Source organism: Canis aureus, chromosome 8, assembly GCF_053574225.1.
Source record: "Canis aureus isolate CA01 chromosome 8, VMU_Caureus_v.1.0, whole genome shotgun sequence".
Lineage (NCBI taxonomy): Eukaryota > Metazoa > Chordata > Mammalia > Carnivora > Canidae > Canis > Canis aureus.
This window is the reverse complement of record NC_135618.1, coordinates 21,148,938-21,168,155: the sequence shown is the minus strand read 5'-3', so window position 1 is coordinate 21,168,155 and position 19,218 is coordinate 21,148,938. Positions and strand designations below refer to the sequence as shown.

At 36.3% G+C, this 19,218-nt stretch overlaps 1 protein-coding gene across 10 annotated transcripts in view; it reads left to right on the top strand.

The window, feature by feature from the left end:
* The window catches only part of EVI5 (ecotropic viral integration site 5), a 193,283-nt gene extending 176,026 nt beyond the window's left edge, over positions 1-17,257 (top strand). For 8 of the 10 annotated variants that reach the window (XM_077905439.1, XM_077905441.1, XM_077905436.1 and 5 more), the window contains one exon: positions 13,025-17,257. In XM_077905439.1, the coding sequence (XP_077761565.1) occupies positions 13,025-13,336 (312 nt within the window). In that variant the 3' untranslated portion in view covers positions 13,337-17,257. Of the gene's footprint in view, positions 1-5,669; positions 5,790-13,024 lie in introns of those variants that run through there. The other 2 variants (XM_077905446.1, XM_077905443.1) reach the window with 2 other exon arrangements.
* The last annotated feature ends 1,961 nt before the right edge of the window (positions 17,258-19,218 follow it).

The following is a 19,218-nucleotide window of genomic DNA, read 5'->3' as shown; positions in this document are numbered from 1 at the left end:
GATGCCAATTTACTTCATAAATTCAGTCGGTCAATGAGCATTCAGACATCATTTAGCTCCCAAGCATGCCTCAGGCCTTGCTTCATTTACTGCATCCTAAAGCAGTCATGCTAAATAAGCTAAAGTGCTTTCCATCCCAGTCCTGTGCTTGGTATATAAAAGTCATTGTCCGAATTGTGAAGGAATTCGGACTGGTAGGGAGAACAGTATGTATGGGCAATGCTGTGCTAGAACCATGTGGTAACATGGCCTAGAAATGTATCCAAAAATCTCTGGGTGCGGGGCTACCTACACTGTGTTGGAGGAGGAGGAGAAAATAGCCAAGAAAAAGAGAGTAGAAGAGTATTTAGGCAGAGAGGCCATCATATGCAAAGATTTGGAGGCAAATAAAGAGCTCAGAAAGGAGACAGAACAGTTATAAAAGTAGCAAGGAGGGACACCTGGGTGGCTCAGCAGTTGAGCGTCTGCCTTCAGCCCAGGGCATAATCCTGGAGTTCCGGGATCAAGTCCCATATCAGGCTCCCTGCATGGAACCTGCTTCTCCCTCTGCCTGTGTCTCTGCCTCTCTCTCTCTCTGTCTTTCATGAATAAATAAAATCTTTAAAAAAAAAAAAAAGTAGCAGGGAAATAAGTAGAGAGGAGCATTTCTGAAACTGGAGACTTAGCCCGATCAGTTTGTTTTTAGTGTGTGGTCCTGAAAATAGCATTTAGAGAGATTGATATGAGGGCTGAGAGTAAAGCTTACTTAATCAGACAAGAAGGAAATTCATAAATTAGAATGTTCTTCCTTGATTATGTTTTGAATTATATTCTCTTTAAGCCCTTGGTCCACACAGTGCATTTGAGAGTTTGAATCTTTTCAGTTTAATTTCGATGTTCTCTTCCTATTATCCAAGCTATCCAAGCTTCACACTTGTTTTTTATTGCTGTATATTCTTAAATCTAAAAGTCTAGTTTCTTTAGCTATACCAAGATTTTGAAATATAACCAGTCTTTTTTAAAACCTTATTTTCTTTTGCATCAAGTATTCAGTTTTAAAATGCTAGTTTTCAAAAGAAACAGTAACATAGTATTGACAGTTTTTCAAACTAGGCACATTTGTAAATGTGGTGTTCTGCAAACTTACTAAATGTCAACTAAAGGAGAATTGATAAAAGATGAGCTAGCTCCCTCAGATTTAGAAAAACTAAAAATTTAAATGTGGTTGGAAGTCTTTAGTGCAGTAAATCATGTGCTTTCCATGGACCCTATCTCACAGATGCAGTTGGACTTGAGATAATCAGATTTTCGCTCCCCCACGAACTGGACAGCTAAAAATGTCATACCAATAATATGTGTCAAAGACTGAGCACTATTTTGCTGCCTGTCTGATTTAAGTTGTTGTGGTCAGTCTGAGGAACCTGTGATATGATAAGATAGCATTCATGAGGTCATGTGGTTTACAAGTGCCCAATCTTAACTTAGCAGCTTATGAGCACCTCAGAATGAGGAAGAGAGGGCTACTAACCTTTTCTGTGTGAAAATTCATTTTGTGTCCAGTGACAAAATACTGTAGGTCTGTAGCTATATGTGTATATTATGTATTTTTAAAATAATTTTTCCATCAGGAGTTAATTTTAGTTTCTGGAAAAAAGCAAAAGCTACAAATGCATTCATCTCCTTTTACTTAATACTTCTGTCTAAAGTATTAAACTTTTTACTGCACATATTTTCTGCCTATTAAGATAAAGCTGTAGGAAATAGCACCTCTTTCTGTTGAGGAAAAAATTGGACGTTGAAGACTAAAACTGTTGATGAATTTTTTAATCAATTAAATTTTCTATATTTCCTAAAGAGAAAATTACTCATTTTCAGTGTGGCAGTATCTCTATTGGAAACATACACACAGGGGATCCCCCGGGTGGCTCAGTGGTTTGGCACCTGCCTTTGGCCCAGGGCGTGATTCTGGAGACCTGGAGACTTGGGATCGAGTCCCACATCAGGCTCCCTGCATGGAGCCTGCTTCTCCTCTGTCTGTGTCTCTGCCTCTCTCTCTATCTGTGTCTCTCATGAATAAATAAATAAAATTTAAAAAGAAAAAAAGGAAACACACAATATGGTGATCTGATTTTTTAATATATATTTTAATACAAACATATATATTTAAAACAGGTTTATTTGAGGTATAATTCACATAGTACAGTTCACCCATTTTAAGTGTACATTTTAGTCATTTTTAGTATCTTCATAGAGTTGTGCAGTATTACCACAATTTTAGAACGTTTTTATCACTCCAAAAATTAATACCGTTTCCATCAGCAGTCATTCCTCATTTCCCCCAAGCTCCCTTCCCCCAGCTCTAGGCAACTACTACTCTTCTTTTTGCCTTTGTAGATTTCCCTATTCTGGTTCATGTAAATGGGATTATACAATGTGTGGTCATCTTTGGGTTTTCATTAGCATAGTGTTTTCAAGGTTCATTCATGTTGTAGCGTGTATCAGTACTTCATTCCTTTTTATTGCCTGATAATATTCCATCAAAAGGGTATATACCACATCCTATTTATCCATTTATTGATTGATGAACATTTGGGTTGTTTTCACCTTTTGGTTGTTATAAATAATGCTGATGTGAGTGTACATATTTCATTGTGACCATGTGTTTTCATTTGTGTTGAATGTTACTTACTAGTGGAATTGCCGGGTCATGTTGTCACTCTATGTTTAACCATTTGAAGACTGCAGTTGTTTCCCAAAGCAGCTGTACCATTTCACATTTCCACCAGCTGTGTATGAGGGTTCCAATTTCTCCACATGCTTGCCAGTACTTGATATTATCTCTCTTTTTTGTTACAGTCATCCTAGTAACTATGAATGTCATCTCATTTTGGTTTTGATTTGTGTTTTCCTGGTGGCTGATGATATTGGGCATCTTGTGATAGGCTTATTATATCTTCTTTAGAGAACTATTTAGTCAGATCCTTTGCCCATTTCATAATTGGGTTGTCTTTTTATAATTGAGTTGTAAGAGTTCTTTATGTATTTTAGATATAAACCCTTTATCAGATAAATGGTTTAAATTTTGGGTAAGTATGGGGATCCCTGGGTGGCTCAGCGGTTTAACACCTGCCGTTGACCCAGGGCATGATCCTGGAGTCCTGGGATTGAGTTCCACATTGGACTCCCTGCATGGAGCCTGCTTCTCCCTCTGCCTGTGTCTCTGCCTCTCTCTCTCTCTCATGAATAAATAAATAAAATCTTAAAAAAAAATTTGGAGGGTAAGTAATTAGACTGATAAAACCTATGATTTAGCTTTAGAGATTGACTATTCAATCCAGATAGAAAAGAAGTACTTCGTTTCGATGAGGATGTTTTGCCAAACATTTGAATTTTTTCAGTACTTCAGCTAAAGGTTAAATCAAATGAAATGTACTTTGATGTAGCTTTAAAAGTTCAGAGTGAAACAAGTGTGAAGTGATTTATTTCCTGTAATTGGTCATAAATTTACATAGAAGCTCATATATTCCTAACCTCATCACCATTGACATTAGAGTACCTTCTAAATAATGTTAATGGTTTCAATTTTATCAAGATGTGTCAGCTGCCAGGAAGAGTACAATGCAGTTTCATTTTGTTTGCCGTAGTATACTAGGTAAATCTAAGCATACACTAGAGAAAGACTAAGTTCTTTGTAAATGACTTCGTTCTTCTCTCTCTCTCTCCTCTAGTAACAAATTTCTTCAGTGCCAGACTTTCTTTCCTTTCCACCTTTTTCACTTATTGTCGTGTATACAGATTTTTTTTTTGCTTCTAAAAGCATGGGTCTTTAACTATTGCATTTTATACATTTAACACAGAATCTGTATGCTTTTTAAATTTTAAGTGTTTTATTTTGTTTTTAAAAATAATTTACTTAGCTTAAAGCCAAAACCATTTTCAACATTGTTTTGTATTGTTTCAAAAAAATTCTTGCATTTTTCAAGTTAATCTGCTTTTAAGGACTGTAGGTCTGAATTTTTACTCTTGTCTATGTAATACACTGATCAAGAAGTCATGACCTCCAATTGATTGCTTTTATTGGTTTCCTGTTCTGATTCACTGGAAATCTTTTGGTTTGTGTGCTTATGGCTAGTTTTAATCTTTGTCATGCGTACAATTCATTTTTGGAAGAAGCTGATAATTGAGAATTAATTTAGCACACCATTTCCCTTTTACATTTTGAAAACTGAGAAAAACTATTAAAAGTATTAAGGATTTCAACAAAATCACTAATTACTCTTTGACGGAAAAGAGCAAAGCCTCTAGAACTTAGAAATACAAATCTTTGTGATTGTTGAACTTTATGTCCATCTTCTCATATAAAGTATAACGTATAGTTATTTAAAATTTTATAACTTCTACATTACTTACAGAAATGTTACATTTAGCTTTAACAGTGATAGTTCAGTGTTTTACAAAAATTGATTATATAAACCCAAATGTACAAATAGGAGCTTTTATAATCTGATATGACTCAGTCTTGGAAACTTACTGCATCTGTTTTGCAGTTCACTTGGTTATCACATGACTCACTTAAATGGTTTAAACCCTGTCTAGTAGTGATCAAAGTTCATTTGGTTAGGGGTTTTTTTGGTGTGTGGATGACTTTTTTCCACTTTGTTGTGGACTGATTGTCTTTCAGAATATTCAGTGCAGCCCTTCTTAATTCTTTTGAATCTCAGAAAGTGGTAGCTGTCTGTACAATTCAGCCTCCAGTCACACACAGGGGAAATTTTTTTTAACTTGAAATAATATGCATGGGAGCACCTTTAACTGTAAAACCTCATATAAATATAAGGGTTTATTATTAATTCTATTACCCCTACACATTAAAATTGAGGAAGGATAACCTGTTATGTCTCTTTAAAATCAACTCTAAAAATCAGCCCAAAACTTTTCAAGTTACCAGTATTCTGTAATTACTGAAAGAAAGCAAACACAGAGAGAACATGTGTACTCTATCCACCTGGGCATAGCCCAGGTGATCAAATTTCTCAGCACAGATTTCTCTATTATTTATTAGGAAGTTATATTTAAAGTCTACAAGTATCTAAAGCTATGACATTTCTCTGTTTTACAAAAGAAACTTCTATCTTAACATGTAGAGATTTAGTTAATGAAGTAGACTAATAAGAAATTTTTAAAATACTTGTGTATCTTTAATGATTGTGAGTCCTTTGGGCCTTCAGAATATTCATTCCTGCTGGTTTGTGTCCCTGCTTTCAATTTTTACTGATAATCTTTATGTGAAATAACTATAATAGTTTTTAATATTCATTTTTAAGTGTTTGAATTTTTACTATCATGCAGTAGAAACTCTGCTGTTTCCTGTCAAAACCTACGTTCATCAGACTATGAACATGACAGTTTCCTGTTTTCTTATTAGCTATACTGCCTCTTGTGCTATATTTTTTAGAAGTTTGTATAATATCTTAACACTTTCTTTTTTTACTTACTAAATACTCTCTTTGGGTTGTATTGTTGAATGCATGCAGGGAAATCTTAAAATCCATCTCCTTGAAGCTAGTGAGAGGTTAAGATTTTGTTAGCCTTTAAAGTTGTAATGAATATGTCAGAATATCTGAAGTATTATTTAAACAAATTCTACATGTTTTTATTTTTTTACTCTCTTTATGCATAACATGATGAAGCAGTCCATATCAGGTAAGAAACAGTACATTATTGGGGTCTTGTATATTAGCACTCCCCTTTGTCTTCTTCTTAATATTCTCATTCAAAAAAGATGGGATGAATAATTAGTACCTGGGGGTTTTCTCAAGAATCCTGTTATCTTTTCAATGTAGTTCATCAATATTTCTTTTGTGTCCACTCTTGTCAAGTCAGAATGCTGAGTTCTAGGATACAAAAATGATTTAGAAACAGTTTCCGTCATCAGAGGCCAACAGAGGAGCTAGAATATATGTACAACAACCATCCAGTGCTGATTTTAAATATTCATTATAACTTGGAAAAAACCTTATCTGTAAATAGTACATTCAAATATGTGTCAATCAATACAGTATTAAAGTTTATGAAAATATTTATGCCTGTTAATGTATTAAATATGTTTTAATATGATTAAAGTGCTAATATTTTAAACTAATACCAAAATAATACCAGAAAACAAAAAAATACTTTTAAATGTAAAGGAAGCAGTTTTTTCTGTTTTGTTTTGTCATTGGATTCATTGAGACTTTTGTGAGTGTAACTGCTTATCAAAATGATCAGATACAAATGAATTTGGAAGCATTTTTGAGAGGTTTCATTGATAACCTTATTTTTTAATGTGCATGTTTTTTATTATGGAAATTTTCAAACATTTACAAATGCAGGGAGAATAAATCTAATGAACTTTGTGTTTCTATCACTAAACTTAAAATTTTTCTTTTTCTCTTTTTTTTTTTTGCTTGTTTTTGAACTTTTTTTAAACTATTGCAATGGAACCATATAGAATATACTTTTTAGTATCAGGCTACTTATGGGCACCTGGGTGGTGCAGTTGGCTAAAGAACTGGCTCTTGGTTCTGGTTGGGTCCTAATCTCAGGGTTTTGAGATTGACCCCACATTGGGTTCAGTGCAGAGTCTGAGTTTCTCTCTCCCTCTCCTTCTGCCCTTCCCCTCCATAAAATAAATAAGTCTTAAAAAAAAAAAAAAGAAATAGTTTTTCAATGAAGAGCTGTAAAGCTAGAACTATACTCCTAAGGTTAGACATGTTATGCTTTAAAATGCATAATCTGTCGCCTGGGTATGAATGAAGCTGATTCTCAGAATAAAGTTTGAACTTGAAAGCTGACTGACATTTGATAGGAGAAGAGAAGGCTCTGACTCTGAACACGTGTTCACTCACTTGGATATAAACTGAGATGTTGAGATGTCTAAAACTGGATGATGTTCCTCAGTAATGAATCCCTCAGTAATGAATCCCAAGGGAACTAGATTTGAAACTAGATGGTGAAGGTATCATATATTAAAATTTTTATTAGCTTCATAGCTCTTTGCATTTTTATTTGCTCCCCCCCCCAGTTGGTTGTGTACATTAGGCCATTGTATTTTTAAAATATGACAGTGGCCAATGTTATGATGGCAGTGATAAATTAAAAAGAACATCTTAGGGGCAGCCCGGTTGGCTCAGCAGTTTAGCACTGCCTTCAGCCTGATCCTGGAGACCCGGGATCGAGTCCCATGTCAGGCTTCCTGAATGGAGTCTGCTTCTCCCTCTGCCTGTGTCTCTGCCCCTCTCTCTCTCTCTCTCTCTCTCTCTGTGTGTGTGTGTGTCTCGTGAATAAATAAATAAAATCTTAAAAAAAAAAAGAACATCTTAAGTTCAAATTTATTTATCCTTACCAAATTTTCTTAACATAATCCTAATAGGGGATCCCTGGGTGGCTCAGCGGTTTGGTGCTTGCCTTTGGCCCAGGGCGCGATCCTGGAGTCCCGGGATCAAGTGCCACGTCGGGCTCCCGGCATGGAGCCTGCTTCTCTTCTCCTTCTGCCTATGTCTCTGCTTCTCTCTCTGTCTCTCTCTCTATCATAAATAAATAATCTTATAAAAATCATAATCCTAATATAGTAAATCCCTAAATATGATCCATTTAGACCAGCGTCTCTCAGAATGGGATCTATAGATCATCCTATTCAGAATTACCTGGAGTACTTGTTTAAAATACAGATTCCTGAATCCAGGTGTCTAAGAGGAGGGGCCCAAGAATCTACATATTTTAAAATAAGAATTTCAGGTTTTATACATAACACTATTAATTATTGTTCTAGAGAATTAGGAAATCAGAGGGTGCTATTAACATCACCAACATTCTCCCAAAAGTAAGGACTCCAGAATGACCTACTGAGTTGAATAGTCCCTGAGATCATCTCTGGTAGTTTGTGGCTCTTTTAGCTTATGTTTGAAAAATGGCAAATCTGCTTAATACCTAAAGTAAGTATTTTTAAATGTTACAGAACTAGAAGGCATTTCTCAATCATCCCAGCAGTAATCAAAGAAACAAAGTGACCATAATAGTGGGAATTATAATAGAGAAAAATATGTAACGGTCATGCTGGCCAGGGCCAGATATAATAGGCATGCTCAAATACTCCTGGTGGCAGAATAAAAGCTATTGAAGATAAATGTCATCATATTGATCAGGAGAAAAAAACATGAAAATAAAAATCCTTTTTCATTTGCTTCCAAATAGCTAGGTGATGACAACACAGGAACCCACTAAATTATTCCCTGTATTTAAAACATTTTTTTAAGATAATTAAAATACTTTACATATATGTTGGAAATTTTTTCTCAGAATTTTGAAGGCCTTGCTATACTCTCTTTACAGTTGAGAAGCCTAATATCTTTGTGATTCTTTTTTTTTTTTTAAGATGTATTTATTTATTTATGAGAGAGAGAGAGAGAGGCAGAGACACAGGAGGAGGGAGAAGCAGGCTCCATGCAGGGAGCCCGACACGGGACTCGATCCTATCCTGGGACTCCAGGATCACGCCCTGGGCCAAAGGCAGGCGCCAAACCACTAAGCCACCCAGGGATCCCCTATCTTTGTGATTCTTAATCTTTTATATAAAACATATTTTTGTTTTTTGGCTAGATGCTTTATCTTTTCTTGTTCCCAGTATCCTGAAATTTCATTGTGAGGTACCATTGTGTAAGTCTACTTTTATCCATTGTGATGGATACTTGATAAGCTTTTTCAATCTCAAAGCTCATGTCTGTCAGGTTAGAGAAATTTATGTCTGAAACCTCTTTTTTAGAGTAACCTGGATTTTTTTTTAAACACAGATACAGTTTCTTCAGAGGAAATAAATGATTTTTAAAGAGTTTTCTTTTTCACCAATAGTCTGTTTCCTCCTAGTTGCCTTTTTCCCCCTAGTGTCTCTTAGGTGGTTTTGTAAAAAATAATTGACTCTCTGCTCAAACTTTAGGTTTAGAGAACTTTAAAAAGCTGGGAGAAAATTCTGAATGCCTGGATAGGGTTCTGTTTACTGTGATCTAGCTGAGACCCTTCTTTGGGAAAATCCCAAAATTCACCAGAATAGAGTCCCTCTGCCTAAAATTCCAAAGAGTCCTGGTTCCTCTGTTTCCTTGGTGAGTCTCAAAAGTACTTGTATTCACATTCAGTGACTTTAAAGCCTATGTCTGGTTTCACCTAGAAAAATAATACTTTTAAAATCTTTTTTATGATATGAGTGTGTTACTGACATTTCACAAAGTTTTGCTGTTTTGTTGTTGTTTTATAAAAATGCTCTTTAACCAAAAATTAAAAAGACAAGGGGCTACAGAAAAGTATATTAAAGTATATATATGCACTTTTCAAGAAAGACAGTCAGTAGCTTTTGTCAAATTCCTGATCCTGACAGGAATTGATTCAAAGGAGATACCAAACAAAGCAAACCAAACAAAACATTGCCTAAAGTAGTGGCCCTTACTCTGGGATGTGCATCAAAATTACCTTGGTCTTTTGAACATACACATTCCTAGATCCTACCCTATACCAAGAGAAAGTTTCAAGAAAAGGCATTTAAACAGACTGGTCCTTGTTTCAACCATCAGGTAGTGTATTTTTCTCAGAACAGCTTGGTTGTACTACTTGGTTGTATCCATTTCTGTATGTCAGATACACACAGGCAGTTGTTCATTGTTCAGAAGCATTTAAATTGTGAATAAGACTTCCATTTCAGGTAAATCAACTGCTTTCTGACTCAGCCTCATTTGGTTTGAACAATCTACCACAGTGATTCTCAAACTGAGATATCAAGATTTCCTGAGATGCTTGTAAAAAAAAATGTTTCACTCTCAGGGCACCTGGCTGGCTCAGTTAATGGAGCCTACAACTCTTGACCTAAGAGTTGTGAGTTTGAGCCCCACAGCGAGTGTAGAGATTATCTAAAAAAAATAATAAATTGGGACTCCTGGGTGACTCAGTGGTTGAGTATCTGCCTTCGCTCAGGGCAAGATCCTGTGGTACGGGATCGAGTCTCCAATGGGGCTCCTTGTGGGGAGCCTGCTTCTCCCTCTGCCCATGTCTCTGCCTCTCTGTCTGTGTCTCCTGCAGATACACAAATAAAATCTTTAAAAAAATAATAAACAAATTTTAAAAAGTTTCACACTCCAGATTTTGATTCCTTAGATCTGAGAATGGATTCTGCATTTTTAATAATTATCCTTGGTTATCCTGATGGAGATGAGCAGTGGACCATATTTTGAGCTATACTAATCTAAGTGTGCTACCAAGAATAACAATAATATCTGTGGAAGTTTTGAGGGGTATAAGGTTGAGAAAATTGTCTGGATTTTGTTGTTTAAATATAATTAGCTCCTAAAAGTCTAGTAATAGGATTAGCAGTACAGCTCTTAGATCCAGTCACCCAAAGCTTTGCACTTTAGAGGGCCCAGCTGTGGCCTTCTCTAGCCAAACCTCTCTTCACAGAATGAGGAGTCCCCCAGGATATCCTCACCTGAAGTTCAGCCCCTTCTAGACCACAATATGGGTTCTCAGTACCCTGAAATTCCTTGCCCAAATGTCCCCTTTCAGGGCCTGTACAGGCCTTCCTCTCAGAACCAATGAGCACACTCCTGGGTCTAAGAGCTAACTAAGGGATAGCTTCAGTTTTCAATTTGTCCTTCTCTCCAGAGCTCCTTTATGCTAATACTATTCTTTATTAGCAGTTCTCAGAAAAGCTTTAGTTGCATCCCCTTTGACAGTGAGGAAATGACCCCTCAACCTAAAGTGAGTTTTATATAATATTTGAGGTCATTATTACATCTGATAGGAGGCTGCAGATTTTTAATTGCAATAAAATTTGTTAGAGCTGCAGCTTTCCAAACAATTGGGAAGTTGTGGTTTCCCTGCCATTCTCCTTTGGTAACAGCCAGGGAAAAGGAAAACATGTGTTCCATATTATTTCTTCAAAAGGATCTGGGAAGAAAAGAAAGAAAGAGATTAACTGACTTAATTTAACACTTGGAGCTATAAATTGTGTGTTGCAATGTGGTGATAGGATGTTGCATCAGAACGTGGCAGTTGTAGTAATGCAGTGGGTATCACAGCTCTGCGGAGGTTTTTTGGTGCTCTGTGCACTTTTGGTAAAAATTCAACTACAAGTTTAAGTCCTTTCTTCTCTGCCAAGGGAGATGGTGTTACTTAAATTACATTGTACCTCACTGTAATTTTGTTCTTTTGGCCCAGGGCATAAGAATTTCTTTAAGGTTGAAGGTTTGCCTGAGGCTGACATGGCTGCACTGAGTCTCAGCGTCCTTCTTGTTTCCCGTTGTTCGCACATCAGCCAGGAAGAGTTGATGTTTCTTCACTTCTTCCTGGAAGTCTGTCAGGAAAGCTGGCAGGTGGATAGCAAGGCAGTAATGTCTTTTCTTTCAGAACCGTTAGTTTTGAAAGTATACGTAATAGTTCCTGAATATTTCACACAGGCTTTATCTTAAGATTTGAGAGATAATGAGTGACCAGGAATTTGCCCCTGAGAAACAAAGTTGAAGGTTAACAGCAATAAGGGTAGGAGGCATGGGATCTGTTTCAGCTAAATTCTTGCAAGTCAAGGTAGATTTTGGTAATTAGTTTTTTTCTATTACTGTTTGGGTTGTTTTGTTTTTAGCTCTTCTCTATTTTAAGAGAAAATTCATGGTGTGTGGGGGAAATTGAACAAGTGACAATATCAAATTAAATTTCATATTTAAAACCTAAGCTCTTGATGATGGAGGTGATGTCTCAATTATATGCTAGTAGAAGTCATAGTATGCATGCCAGTAGGTTTGGGAATTTAAGATAACTTAGGCAAAAAAGTGGGAGATGATAGAAAGAAATCACCTTTATTCCTGAAGAAGCTGGTTTTGGAGAATGTGGTTTGGATTTGTGACAATGGATTTTTCATTGCTGATCTCTAGAATTAGTCAGGCTTGCCCACCCGTAACAGGTAACATATGGTGTCAACATGAACTTCTGGCCATGTGAAACTCCTGGGATAGCCAGACCTGGTTCTGAAAGGTGGAAAGAAAAATAGCTGAGCAGTGTATGCCATTCCTCTCCCCTATTCCCTCATGAGAGAAGTTGCTCCTTCTCCCTGGGGAGGAGTAGGGGAAAGAAGATAAGATTATATGCTAAGGGGGATCCCTGGGTGGCTCAGTGGTTTGGCACCTACCTTTCGCCCAGGGCACGATCCTGGAGTCCCGGGATCGAGTCCCACGTCGGGCTCCCGGCATGGAGCCTGCTTCTCCCTCTTCCTGTGTCTCTGTGCCGCCCCCCACCTCTGTCTATCATAAATAAATAAATAAATCTTTAAAAAAAATTATATGCTACTGACACTCTTCCCATGCAGAGAGAAATCTCATTGGTTGCAAGATGCATCCCTGCCTTGAGTGGTTTGGTGGTCTTTGGGATATTATAATAGAACAGGGACTCACAGCAAAATTTCGTCTTTTGTAAATGATTTTCATCATTCACAGAATTAGGGAGATGTGCTCTTAAGACAGTGTGAGTGATCAGAGTATGGTCTTAAAATCCTCATCTTTTAGAGATGCATGCTGAAATATTTACAAGTAAACTGATAGAACGTCTGGGATTTACCTCAGAGTAATCCAGGGACAGGAGAGGTACAAATGTAACAAGAATGTTGTTTTGTTATTGAAATTAGGTGATGGGTACATGGAGTTCATTATATTATCGATAATATAATGAAGGTTCTGTTTGAATCTAAATTATGCTATTAGATATGTGTCCTCAGCAAGTTACTCTATCTCAGTTTCTGTCTCCTAATCTCTAAAATGAGAATGATAGAATCTACCACATAGGACTGTCGTGATAATTCAATTAAAATAACAAGTTATGTGCCCATTACATAACACATAGGAGACACACAAAAATTAGTAGCTACTATTTTATCTACAAATGGAAAAAAATGTATCTTCCTTCTTAAACATGAAACATTTGCTTTCTTAGTGTGTGTTTCCCCCAGTTGAGTATATTAACTTGGATTTTGTTTTGACAGCTCAGGTGCCTAAAAGGCCAGAGGGTCTTCTCAGGTCAGCCTTCTTTTGATGGAATCCACATTGTCAACCATTTAATAGGAGATGATGAATCATTCCATTCCTCTGATGAAGATTTTATGGATAATTCCTTACGGGAAGGTGGCATTGGTTTTCCTTTGCACAGAAAATCTGGCCCAATGTCTTTGGACCCCGCTGTGGCAGATGGTATTGAAAGCGAAACAGAAGACAGTGTGTTGGAGACCAGAGACAGCAACCAAGTGACCCGAAAGGAGCAGCCCCCAAGAAGAGAATCGTACTCAACCACTGTCTGACCATCACTGTGACCTAGACTGTGGGGTTTTTTAAGGGATCAGTTATTATCATATGATTAAGGGTTTGGGGAACATATCTGTTTCATATGTACATACTTATATACCTATATATATATATATATATATATATATATATTTTACAGTCTTATCTGCCTTTTTATCTTTGCCAAATCTTCACCACTGACTTACCATTGCCATAAAGTAGACTGGAATATGGTTAATGGGAAAAATAAGGTTCTAACAGTATTACTGAATATTAATGTTTCTTGTTTAGAAAATGCAATTTATCTATATGTGAGAAGTATTTTGAAGTTCAGAACTATGGAAAATTGAATTTTCTTCAGATAAAACTGCTCTAATGCAATATGTCATGGTCATTCAACAAATTACATATTTATATTTATCAATTTGTTTTCAGGGCAGCTGTCTACAAACATTTGACCAATATAAACGTTGAATTAATCTTGTGTTTTTGTGTTGGGGGAGTTTTTTGGGTTGGTTTTTTTGTTTGTTTGTTGTTTTGTTGTTTTCAGTTAAAATTACTGCTTTGGTAATGAGCCACTGAAAGCTCCCAAACACAAAGCCTTTTCTTTTTTCCATATAATTTTGCAAACACAAATTAATGGTCATTTGTCTTGAGAGTTTTAAGTTTTGTTTTAATTTCTAATTTTTATGTACATAATGCTTCCGTGTGTTGCCTACTGGTCAGAATAGAAGGTTAACTAAAAATAAATTGGGTTTTTGTACATATTTATAAGTCTACATCACCCACATTGAACATCATTTTATATGAAGAATGTACATGTTGCAAAATGACTGCCTTCAGCATTCCAACAGGACTTCTGTAAATAATAGGTTAAAAGAAAATTGAAAATAAAACCAAACACTAATATTTTAATAGCTTTAGTATTTTGCTTAGCATTCAACACTAGCAGATTCATAAGTGAACTAATGCTTGTTCAGAAACACTATTGGTGACATTTTACTTCATGTGTATATAACTAATAAATTTTTCATGATTAAAGAGGTGATAGCACGTATTACTTAGTGCTAATATCTACTTAATATAATTTAAACAATGGACTGAGGTCCAAGATACACAAAAATTATATCTGCAAATAATCTATGAACATTATCTTCAGATTCTCTAGTTACTAATCCATAGATAAAGCCATAAGAATTTTTTTCTACCAATTCTTCCTTTTTATCTAGACTTTTTTTCATGGAAATTTGAGTGACTGTCAATGGTAAATTGGTAGAAACACCAAATTACACTTAGATTACTTAAAGATAACAATAATGTGTTGACTGGATGCTTTCCACTTCCATTTTCATCAGCAGCCTATGGAAAAAAAAATAGCCTTCAAGGATAAGAGGAAAGTAGAATTCAGTATATATGGAGATACAACTTTGCACAGTATGTTGCATGCAGAAAAAAAAAAAATTTGTATGACAGGATGGAGTAGAAGAGAAAGAATCATTTTTGTGTCTAAAGCCAGGAGTTAAGCTTTATGGTATATTTATGGATTAGGCTTTTCCAGCAAGCACTTTGTAGCTATTTGCTTGGGAAACCAGATTGAAAATAACACCTGTTGTGTCCATATCACCAGGTTAAATTCTAGTGGTTAAGTAATTTACCTGTGGTTACAAGTTAGTAAGTAGCAGAGCCAAAAGTTTCATCAAGATCTCTCTGACACCAAGCTGAAAAGGTTCAGCTAATGAATTTCTCAATTCTCTGCTTTTCTGGCAATTAATGTGATTTCATTGGTTTCCTGAATATATATAGATCTATACGTATAGATGTATCAACACTCATAAACTCTGCAGAGGTCTACTAGAATTATCTACTAGAATTGCCTGACTGGTGCTATTTGGGATTCTCTTTTGGAGTTCATTACTGTCAGCCTAGGGGCTGTTGATGCCCAGGTAAAATGAGGTGAGTCATGGCCACATGATTGCTTTGACCCCCACAATAAGAAATCTAAATGATCTAGACCAAGGGTCAGCAAATACAGGACATGAGGCTATTCCAACCAGCTTCCTGTTTTTACATGACTCACAAGCTTAGAGCTTTTTAATTTTTAAATACTTGGGAGAAAAAAAATCAAAAGAACAATATTTTATGTCACATGAAAATCATACGAAATTCAGTATTGACAAAATTTTATTGGAGCTTACCCATGCTTGTCCATTGACATCTGTGGCTGCTTCTCTGCTACCATGGCAAAGTTGAGTAGTTACAACAGGTACTGTATGGTACAAACTGTCCAAAATGTAGGTTTACATCTTAAGTTTGTCTCAGTAGAAGCTCAAACTACCTGTTTCTGCTGTAGAACTAATGGTTTGGAAGCCTAAAATTTCCTAGTGGATCTTAAACTCATAACTATTCAAAATGGAAAATGTTCCAGCTGTTTTATATCATGAAGTCTTTGATGCCAAAGACAAATTTGGAAGGACATCTGTACCTTTGGAAATGGAGAAAGGGAAGAATTCCAGAATCCCAGCACTGTTCTTGCAAGCAGGCATATTGACCTTTAGTGTATGCTTCAATGAGCCAGTGTTATAATTTGACTTTAAAATAACATCTTTCTAGAATCATGTTTGAATTCTAAATTTGAAAGATATTCTTAGAGAATTTCCTACGTACTGTTTTCCGGTTAGGAATTAGGTGTTAACAAGAATCGTAGTAAGTAAATCCATTGATCTTGTAATTTGGACAATGAAAAACTAGAAACAACAATCATCTCATTTAAGAGCTTTGATTCAAATACTCCTTAGAAGCGTTTAGAATCTTCCTGGTTTTTAGGATGCAACAGGATACTATGCCCTGATTTGATATTAAGACTTTTGAGGTATCAGAAAATGTTCTCTTGATAGATTTTATTTAATCCCTGGTACTCTGTGTCATTTAAATGTTACTCAGTTAAACACTTAGAGCTGAAGAATATTCAGGGAGGAAAAGTGAATAAAATAAATAGCACACAAAGTACTCTCACAGGGTACTTACCTTCCTGGTGTTGTTGCCATCTAGGTTGAAACACTAAAAGTAGGATCTGAATGAAATGGAAATTGCATGGGGTGATGAAACAGAACTTTTAGATCAAGCAAATATTTCAGCAGCCTTTTAAAAATCAGTGGTAAATATTTTCTTCCTGTAAAAAGCAGTCAAAGATCTAACATTACACAATTTTTACCCTTTCTATTGATAGATATTAAGTATTCAATGTTCGATGACTATTGGGACATCAAGTCTCACCTGGCACGCTAGTTTGGAAGAAAAAAAAAACTTTCTCTTAGCTCTGAGCATGATACAGCTTGTTACTCTCCAGATAGTGCCTTTGAAAACAAGGTCTAGACCTTTTTAAGTATTTTATTTTTAACATCATAAGAAATGAATTGGTTCCATCTTCTGCTTTACCTTTTACATAACACACTATCATTTTCAGATTTAAAGTAAAATAAGTATATGAATTGTGTTTCAGTAAAGCCCTTTCACGGCCAACTTAATCATTGTGTAGTACCATGTGTAAGGTACATTTTATTAAATCAGTGATTTACTTTATTAAAACGGTGTGCTTTAGCCTGAAAGTTATTGCTGCTCTATCATTAACAAAACAGTTTTTAAAACTAATGGATTTTAATTTAATTAATTGTCCTGGAATTAAAGTTCCTGGTTAAAAGTAGAGTGGATGCTCTTTATAATCCAACTTTTTACATCCCATCCATTGATCGACCTATCCTTTCTTTTCACTCCAAAGAAAAGATGATAGAATAATACATTAGATATACTATAGAGATGCAAAATTATAATGTTTTTCATTTTACTGTTGGAGTTTCTTATTGTAACATTGTATGATAACCTGAAATGTTTACTTGTGCCTTTACTTTAAACAATTATTAAAGTTTTTCATTTTATAAGAATTTCTGTTTCCTTAAACTATTCAACTTAAAAGGGGAGAGGCAGGACACCTGGGTGGCTCAGCAGTTAAGCGTCTGCCTTCGGCCCAGGGCGTAATCCCTGAGTCCCGGGATCGAGTCCCAGAGTAGGCTTCCTGAATGGAGCCTGCTTCTCCCTTTTCCTGTGTCTCTGCCTCTCTCTGTTTCTCTTATGAAAAAATAAATAAAATATTTTTTAAAAAATTATGCTTGGCCTAACATCACATATTCATTAGTGAGGTTTACGCTCCATGAGTACAAGGACCATATCCACGTGGTCCACCCATGTATAATTAGTGCCAAACAGAGAGCCGGGTACATAACATTTTTCAATTTAATGAAAGGCAAGATATAATCAGGAACATGTTAACTCTTTGAAAATATTAATAAAATATTTTCATCTAACATTGTATTTTAGGCGATTGAATTGATTAGCAACTAAGTCAATAAGTATATTCAAATATATAACGAATATGCTATTGTGAAAAGTTAGGCTTTCTGCATCTTTTTCACAATGTTAACATCGTTTATTTCAGAAGCAGTTCACTATATATTCTGCTTTGTTCCTGAAGGATTTAAGATACTTCTTTATAAAGGTACACGAAATATGACAAGATAGTTGTAATCCAGGGTCTGTGCACCTTGGCACTACTGATGTTTGAGGCCAAATTGTGGCAGGAGGCTGTCGTGTACATGGTAGGGATATGCAGCAACATCCATGGCTTCTACCCACTAGATGCCAGTACCAGCCATCCTTCAGTTACAACCCAAAGGACCTCCACTTGTTGCCAGTGTCCCCAGTCAGGAGGATTGGGAATGGAAATCACCCCTGGTTGAGAATCTGTAGTATAATTTAGAAGTGGGTCAAAAAACTCTAAGCCACTAGGACCCAAACTAAAAATATATATACTTATTGAAGAAAGTTTGCAAATTTGACTTTTTAGTAGTAAGAAAAGTAAAACCTGAGCCACAGTGAGGTGCCAATTCACACTTACTAGGATGGCAATTAAAAACATTGGGCAGCCCGGGTGGCTCAGCGGTTTAGCGCCGCCTTCAGCCCAGGGCGTGATTCTGGAGACCCGGGATCGAGTCCCACGTCGGGCTTCCTGCATGGAGCCTGCTTCTCCCTCTGCCTGTGTCTCTGCCTCTCTCTCTCTCTGTGTTCTCGTGAATAAATAAAATATTTTTTAAAAAAGAAAACGTATTGATGGGGATCCTTGGGTGGCTCAGCAGTTTAGCGCCTGCCTGCGGCCCAGGGCTTTATTCTGGAGTCCCAGGATCTGGTCCCGCGTTGGGCTCCCTGCATGGAGCCTGCTTCTCTCTCTCTGCCTATGTCTCTGCCTCTTTCTGTGTGTGTCTCTCATGAATAAATAAATAAATGAATAAAATCTTTAAAAAAAAAAAAGGTATTGGCAGGGATATGGAAAAATTGGACCTCTGCATTGTTGGGAATGTAAAATGGTGCAGCCATTGTGAAAAATTTTGGCAGTTCCTCAAAGTTAAACATAGAATTACCATATGATCCAGCACTTCCACTTCTAGATATGTACTCAAAAGAGATTCAAAGAGATAATCGTACACCAGTGTTCATAATAGTATTATCCACAATAGCCAAAAGATAGAAACAACATGCCCATTATTTTTTTTAAAGATTTTATTTATTTATTCGTAGAGATGCAGAGAGAGAGAGAGGCAGAGACACAGGCAGAGGGAGAAGCAGGCTCCACGCAGAGAACCTGACGCGGGACTCGATCCAGGGTCTCCAGATCACGACCCGGGCTGCAGGCGGCGCTAAACCGCTGCACCACCGGGGCTGCCCAACAACATGCCCATTATTAACGGATGAGAAAATAAAATGAGGCATACATAAAAGAGACTATTACTCAACCAAAAAAAGAATGAAATTCTAATACATACTACAATGTGAATAAACCTTGAAAACATGC